Here is an 8,629-nt window from a genome sequence, read left to right as displayed (position 1 = left end):
CCGAGTATGAGTTAACATTCTGGTTTCATTGCATGTCTATTAATTTTTGGTTGAACTAGAGATTTGGGATAATATATTTCAGTAACTCTGGATTGTGTTGTTTTTCTGAGGATTGTTACTCTTGTATTCTATGTACGAGGCAGTTTTAACTTGCCTGGTCCCAGAATGCAAACTTTTTCCTTTGAGGTATACAGCAGCTGGAATCTCTGCTTGGTTTTCTCAATTTCCAGTTTCCTTTCTTTAGCATTTCTCTGCCTCACCAATGCTAGCATAGTCTAGAGGTCAACCAAGAATTTGAAATGGCAGAGTTTATGCTCAATTTGTGGATCCCCTTTGGCACCTCTTTTATTTTCTGGGCACCCCACCTGAGTCTCCAGGTGCTCTGCTCGCCTTCAAACTCTCTCCTTTGTCATTTTCAAACACGGTGCACTTTTTGCTGCCAGAGCTATGAGAATTGGTGATTACCCTCACACCAAAAAGCCACAAATTTCAATTTTTTACCCATTCCAAGGATAAATCCATTTCAAGGATAAACTTTTCTGGTTGCTGCCTGCTTTTGGTCATTTCATAGTGCCTTAAAATAGTTGAATACCTTTAATAAATTTTGTCCTGATTTTATAATTATCTATGGAAGGGTTTGATCAATTAACTCACTCCACCGCTCAGAGAATTAGATTCTATGTGATTATATAATTTTTCAGATGAGAGAACTCTGGGTTGCCCTGTGCCCTTGGTATCTAAAGTCTAGTGATGATAACTTGTATTCAAATTCACCTTTTGTTAAAGCTGCTTTTCTAGATAAGTGGATTTCAAAAATCATATCCATATTGCTTTCCCAAAGTAACCCCAAGGTTTTTTTACACAGGAATCCCAATAACAAGGAAACATCAAAAATAAACACTGGGATGGGATTCTTAGTGATTATAAAACAGGTCAAATTTGAGAGAAAATACAAAAGGAAAGATTTAGGCTCACTAAGTAAAATGTTGCTCAGAATTCCTAAGGCAAAGAATGAGTAAAGGTAGAACACAAAAAAAGGGGTTTAACAATTTTGTATGAAATAGAAATTCTTTGACTCCATTTAAGATTTTCTATGAATTTGGAGACTATGAGCAAGAATTCCTGTTTCCCCTCTTTTAAAAACAAAGTCAGAAAAGACAAAAATATATATTTTGCTGCATAACCATGTAAAAATATTTAAACACATTTGGAAGTGAGAATGGCACTGGTTAACTCTGCATTGTTTTATTTATCATCAAAAACAACTTATCCACTTACGTTGGTTCGAAAAGCAGAAATTATGAGGCAGCCAAATTGTTTCCATTTAAAATACAGCGAACTGCCTGGCCAGTGTTGCTCAGTGGTTGAATATCGACCTATGAACCAGGAGATCAGGGTTCGATTCCTGGTCAGGCACATGCCCAGGTTTTGGGCTCACTCCCCAATAGGGAGTGTACGGGATGACAGAGTGATTCTGTCATCACCGATGGCTCTCTCTTTCCCCCAGCAGGCAGCCAATCAATGATTCTCTCTCATCTATGTTTCTGTTTCTCTATCCCTCTCCCTTCCTCTCTCTAAAATAAAAAACATTAAAATAGAATAAAATAAAATAGAGCAAAGTATTACCGGAGGCGTAAATCTTCCCACATTTTCAATAATTCACAGAGCATTACTATCTCGTAGTATTTTTTCCAGCATTCAACAGCCTCTGCTGCAGAGGGATCCTCTTTAATATTGTTCTGATACTCAATGAGCTCGACACGCTTGTTTTTATATTTCTCCAAAGTTTTTTTGAAACGTTGTGCGATAGGACCAGGTATTGTTCCATCTTGTATATCACACCACCTGAAAAGTATCAGTATAATTACAATGCTTATCTTATATAATGTGCTGGACAAGTTGTTTTTTAGATTTTTTTTTTTTAGATTTTTATTGATTTCAGAGAGAAAGGGAGAGGGAGAGAGATATACAAACATCAATGATGAGAGAGAATCATTGATCAGCTGCCTCCTGCTCGCCCCCTACTGGGGATTGAGCCCACAACCCAGGCATATGCCCTTGACCGGAATCGAACTCTGGACCCTTCAGTCCGAAGGCCGATGTTCTATCCACTGAGCCAAGCCGCCTAGGGCCTGAACAAGTAAGTATACTTACAAATTAATTCTTTCTTCAATCAAAGCAGTATAATTGTCACAACGTTCTTCATCATCCCAGTCTCTCCAGAGAAAGTCATAAAAAAACCTAAGATAAATCAAGATGAAAGTGATCAAAAACAGTGAGTACCACATTTAGAATTAAGGCATTCTGATATAAAAATTCTTTACATGAATTTTATCTGTTAAGAAAAAAATATTTTTCCTCATTCAAGGACATGCTTTTTATTGATTTTAGAGAAAGGCAGGGGAGGGGGATCAAGGAATGGGGAGAGAGAGATAGGAAAGGGGTGGAGGGAGGGAGAGAGAGAGAGAGAGAAAGAAACATACATCAATTGGTGTATTAAGCATGTGCCCTGATAGGGAATGGAACCTGACACCCGTAAGTATACAGGAGGATGCTCCAACCAAGTGAGCCACACTGCCAGGGCAGAAAAATGTTTTTAAATGACCTTTCAATGAACTACTATTAAAGGTAAACTTTAAAAATTTGATTATCTGGATTCTATTTTAGGTTGCTACAGATAAGATAATGTTGCTTGAAATGGAATTATAAATTTCAGGCTTCAGATTTCATAGATTTGGGTTATTTTATTCACCAAAATAAAGTAACACTTAAGATATCATCAGATTTGTATATTGAAAGCAGGAAAGCATTAGAAAAACAGAAATATGCCCCCATCTATAGTAAGTTTATGGATGTCTTCTCTCAAATTGTACCAGACTTGAAAGAAGCAATCATAATGGGAATGACATTGAGTATTTGTAATGCCCTTAAATGTGAAAAAATGAAATCTGATGTATTTAAGATGTTTAAATATGAACAAAAATTATTACTTATTGGCCAGAATTCTTTAATTCAATTTTTGTAAAATGCAAAGTTGAAAATAGCAAACGTTTATTGTCTGTATATAATACTTCAAAAGAGAATGTTTTAACTAAGAGTTACAAATATGTTCATTAAAGATAAATTGAATTAAGTAAAATTAAATCAATAAATATTCACAAAGTGCTTGTATGAACAAAATTTACATGTTAAACTAAAATGTTGGATATGATCATTTTAACTTTCAGAAGTAAAAACTCTAATACCTTACAACTTCCAAGGCCAAAGCAATATCATGTATATCAGAATCTTGTCCTTCAACAGGGTACACTTCCAAGAGAGGCACACTATGCTCTAGTTCTTCTAAAACCTCATTAACCAAATTCCTTGGAATATTTGCAATATTAGAAGAAAAAGGCTCAGCAACAGAAACAGTCACTCTGAAACAAGATGATGAGCTCTGGTGTGGTGTACAAGTTGCCTAAAATAAATATTTTAAAATTTTAGTTTTTATTTCTTAAATCAGTATTATATATGCATATATTTTAGAATCAAATGGCTGTATTAGGTTTGTTATAAAAAATACAATTTCTTTATAATCTCCCATCACCCTCTAATTTAGCGGTTCTCAACCTGTGGGTCGCGACCCTTTGGGGGTCAAACGACCCTTTCACATGGGTCGCCTAAGACCATCAGAAAACACATATATAATTACATATTGTTTTTGTGATTAATCACTATGCTTTAATTATGTTCAATTTGTAACAATGAAAATACATCCTGCATATCAGATATTTACATGACAATTCATAACAGTAGCAAAATTACAGTTATGAAGTAGCAACAAAATAATTTTATGGTTGGGGGGTCACCTCAACATGAGGAACTGTATTAAAGGCATTAGGAAGGTTGAGAACTACTGCTCTAATTCTTATTCCTTAGAGACAAACACTTGTAATTCTTTTAGCTGATTACTTAAACATTTACCTCTTTTTAAAAAAATATCCTTATATTGCCACTTAAATTTTGTTTTGTTTCAGTTTTTGGCATTATATATTGACCCCTGACTCTAAAAGAATTTAGTCATCTTTTTTTTAACATATTTTTATTGATTTCAGAAAAGGATGAGGGAGAGAAAGAAACATCAATGATGAGAGAAAATCATTGATCTGCTGCCTCCTGCACACCCCTGGGAATCAAGCCTGTAACCCAAGCATGTGTCCTGACTAGACATCGAACCGTAACCTCCTGGTTCATAAGTCGACATTTAACCACTGAGTCATGCTGACTGGGCTTATTAGTCTCATTCATTTTTCCCCACCCCCATCACATATACCCACACTCTCCTGGTCCTCCATCTATCAATGTTATTAAAGCTTAGTATTCAGTATTTACCTTAAGTTTAAAAATGCCATTCACAGGTGAACTATACAGTGTAAACTGATTCATTTTCCTTTCCTGAACAAACTTGGTTTCTCAGGAGTCAATAATAGTTTTTTGTGGGTTGGTTTTTTTTTTTTTTTGCTGTTTTCTGAGAGCCTTTCATTAATTTAATCCCAAATTCCCTGAGTTGTATACATCTCCTTTCAATATGTTCAAAATAACAACAGGTGTGTGTCAAATGAAATACCAGTTTCATTTGCTTGAAGAACTCTTTCCTAGAGTTCTTTGACCAGTTCCAATCTGAACTGGCTCTCAAACCTGCTACATGCATAGCTGTTACCTCTTCGCCATCATCCTGGGAATTCCCTTTGCTTCTCTCTTATGTTGACCTCTCTGTATTTTGGATCAGATGTCATCATATTTCTTGATTACTTCCTTGACTGAACATCCATTAACTTCCTGAGGGGTACATTGGACATAACTTTTGAGAGATCTCACATAATTGAAAATATCTTTTTCCTACTCTTAGGTTCTACCCAGGCTTCTTTCCATGGGAACTCCATATATCCGTATCTTTACTTTTGAGCTGATTCATAGAAAAATCTTGTGGTTTTCCTGCCTGGAGGGATATGCCTTACTGCCTGTATTCGAGAAGCCAGAGTCAGGGTATCTTTCATTTGTTTGCAGAGACTTTGTTCCTTTGCTGAGACTGGTATTTCATTTGTTTCATGTGCATTCAGAATCGCTCACTGACACCTACTTTGATGGCTACTTCAAATCCTTGTCAGAAAATTCTAACATCTGCATCATCTGGGTGTTGGTGCTTGTTGTTTCTCCCAGTTAAGATCTCCCTGGTTCTTACAAGTGATGACACATGATTTTCTATTGAAACCTGGACGTTTTGGGTACTATGCTAGTAGATTCTTGATCTTATTTAAATCTTTCATCAGTCCTCTTCTGACATCAACCTGGCACAAAAAGGGGGTTGCCACCTTGGTACTGCCTAGTGGGGATGGAAGTCCCGATTCTTCAGGTGGGGTGGGGAGGGGAGTGTTCTTTGTTACTGCTGTTCAGAGGTGGGAGTTCAGGTTCCCCATCAGGCCTCTACTGATACCAGCACTCAGGCTGGGAGAGAGAAGAGCACCTCGTACTGCTCCCCCCATGCCTCCCCCGAAAGCACTGGGAGGAGGGGGGAGAAAGTCCTGATTCTCCACTTGCCCTTTTCTGACACCACCTTGCAGGGATGACAGGAGTCTCTCCTTACTGGCAAGGTGGCAGTCCAGGCTCCCCATGTAGTCTACACTGACATTGCGGAGGGGGCGGGGAGGGGAAGTTTCGCACAGCACTCTGGTGGTGGGGTTAGTCTGCCTTGATACAACTTGGCAAGGGCAGTCTCTGTTTGAAAATATGGTGTTCTTTATCTGTAAAAACACCAGTAACTTACTTTTCCATAGAACACAGAATTGTTTTCAGGTAGTATGCAATGCTATGAGTTGCAAACACAAGTTTTTTTCATGATTAAAACTACAGATTTGAAATATCTAATCTGAGGCAGGAGTACCATTTGTGATTGTAAATGTTAATTTACATACAGGGATATTGATCTTTAAGGGAATCAAATATGCCACAATAGTTAACCTATAGGCATAGAAAAACAAAATATTACCAGATGAAGGCTTGAAAGTTGATGTATTATATTAAAAGGTACTTTTCATAAGAAAAAATTTCAAATTATAACAGTAGTTTTCTGACCCATTTTTTTTCTTTCCTATCTATCTATCATAATTGAGATAAATAAAGAAGGGAAATGATGGTGAAAGCCCCAAATTTGTGAAAGCCTAAATTACTAATTTTTAAGAAATGGGTTTTTATTATTTTTACATTATTTGAGCAGTTAAAACTAGGCTAAATACTATCTAGTATTGTAAATTAGGTTACACTTAATGATAGCTTTCTATAAGGAAATGGTGCTAACATTCCCTCTTACCTTCTTTTTACACTAATTTGCTTAGAAATTTAAAATACAAGTAAACTTTTGCCAACTTCTGTTTAAATTTCAAAGCTCCAAGTTAATAAGGTCATATTTTGATCTTAAAAAGAACTGATAATTTCACTCAAAAGAACAAAGATTAGGTCAAAAGTATTTACCTCAACTAGTATACCAACAAAAGGGATAGAAGCTTCTTCATATTTCAGAAAGAATAACTCAGGGTTAGTCTTCCAGACTCCAAGCCATTTGTCTTTCAACTTTAATTTTTCTGATAGGTAGTTACTCATAGCCTCATCAGCATCTTCTGCCTAGCAAAAGAAAAAAGTACATATTTAAGTAAAATTATATATAGGTAAGATTTATATATATTTTTACTGATTTCTATTTTAAAAATGGACTCAATATACTCTTAAATAATGAAAAACCTGGGAAATAATAGATTTGAACTGAATCTACATTTAATGGAAAATATAAACAGTAATTATCATATGTAAAAACAGTTATTTTTTTCTGAATTTTAATGATGTAATGACAACTATTTAAAATATATTAAGTACATAAAAATTTAAAATAGCACTCCATTCTGTATAGCAAATGAGTATATTAAACATTCAATAAATATTTTACCATTTGATTTTTTTAATTAAATTCAGCTACTCAAGGATGATAATCTAAGCTAAAATGAAACTCAGTCATTTGACCATGTTTAATTAGTGACAATAATTTACATAAACATCTTTCAATGCCTTTAAGAAACATACTCTTCTCCAACACTCAGTATTAAAGTTGATCATTAATACTGTCCTAGTTTTACAGGTGTTTTTAAAAATAAAATTTTTTTTCAAATTATAAAATATGGTTAAGATACAGGGAAATTTGAAAAATACAGAAAATAAGGGGAAAAAATCACCCCTAATCTTGGCAGTCAGGATATAACCATTGTGATATTTTAGTGTATTTCCTTTCAGTCTTTTTTCTATGTATATATTCATCATACAGATGAATCAGCGTTTTTTCTCCTGATTTTTTTTTGCTTAACATTATAGCATAAGCATATTTATAGTTCTTGAAAACATAATTTTTACATGTGCATGGTTTTCTATTATATATGAAGCCACAAGTTCTTTATTGACCCCCTAGTTGGAAATTAGTTTCTAATTAAATATGTGTGTGTGTGTGTACGTATGTATGTATATATATAATTTTAGAGAGAAAAGGAGAGGGAGAGAAAGAGAAACATAGGTCTGCTGCTTCTTGCACACCCTCAATTAGGGATTGAGCCAGAAATGCAGGCGTGTGCCCTGACAGAATGGAATTGGCGACCTCCATGGGACAACCACCAACCAACTGAGCCACACTGGCCAAGGCAGTTTCTAATTTTTAATTTTTACAAATATCACTGCCATAAATATCTTGGTACATAAGTTCTTCTGCTTAAAAAGCAGAAACATACAATATTTGTTCTATTCAGTATTCTCAGGTACCGTATCTATGTTCTATACAAAACATCTTTCCACACCCTCAACTGACGTGTGCGAACCATTCTCAGGCTGTAAACATTCTTAGCATCTCAGTGTAGTGTAAAATCCAAGGCTACCAAATGGAATCTCATCCTTATGTTTGTGCACAAACTATTAAATGAATCAACTAAGATGTATACCTGCACATTGATAAAGTCTATCTTCATTTTTTAGAAGCTCTAGGAAAAAAGAAAACACTACCAGAGCTGCCTCCTTAACTGATGAATTTTCAGTCTGCCGGAAATGTAATAGTTGCTCCTTTAGGTTAGGGCCTGGGCACACCTAATAGGTATAAACCTATAAATGCTGAGTCCATTTGACTTTTTGGAAATGCAGGTTTTCTTGGTGCCCTCTGGACCCACTTCCCCTGCTAAGCCCCTACAAGGTCCCGCGCTGGACTCTGGCCCGATTTCTTCCCATCCTCACCTTACAACCCCGCAGCACCTGGTCGCAGAAGAGCGCCACCTTCTCCTCCCGCCACATGCCCCGCATGGGGGACACGCAGACTGGCGGCAATGGCTGCGCCTCCGCCGCCGCCGCCTCCTCCTCCTCTTCCTCCTCCTCTTCCTCGGGCACCGACGGAAGGGGCTCTTCCTCCTCCTCCACGGCCCCCTCTCCCGGGTCCTCGGCTTGAGACGCGCTATCCAGGTCCTTTGCCTGATTTTTAACTGGGTTGTCTTCTTGGTGTTGAGTAGTATAAGCTATTTATATATTTTGGAAATTAACACTTTATCAGATGTACCATTGGAAAATATGT

At 36.4% G+C, this 8,629-nt stretch overlaps 1 protein-coding gene across 1 annotated transcript in view; it reads right to left on the bottom strand.

The window, feature by feature from the left end:
* SHCBP1L (SHC SH2-domain binding protein 1-like) overlaps nt 1–8,629 on the bottom strand; it is a 17,310-nt gene that overhangs the window by 8,301 nt on the left and 380 nt on the right. The window contains exons 2-6 of the mRNA XM_006772981.2: nt 8,299–8,552; nt 6,511–6,660; nt 3,246–3,460; nt 2,155–2,241; nt 1,627–1,845 (exon numbers count right to left, since the gene is read on the bottom strand). Of these exons, the coding sequence (XP_006773044.1) occupies nt 1,627–1,845; nt 2,155–2,241; nt 3,246–3,460; nt 6,511–6,660; nt 8,299–8,552 (925 nt within the window). The remainder of the gene's footprint in view (nt 1–1,626; nt 1,846–2,154; nt 2,242–3,245; nt 3,461–6,510; nt 6,661–8,298; nt 8,553–8,629) is intronic.

Source organism: Myotis davidii, unplaced genomic scaffold, assembly GCF_000327345.1.
Source record: "Myotis davidii unplaced genomic scaffold, ASM32734v1 scaffold362, whole genome shotgun sequence".
Lineage (NCBI taxonomy): Eukaryota > Metazoa > Chordata > Mammalia > Chiroptera > Vespertilionidae > Myotis > Myotis davidii.
Note: the sequence above shows the minus strand (reverse complement) of the source record. Positions and strands in the feature narration are given on the sequence as shown.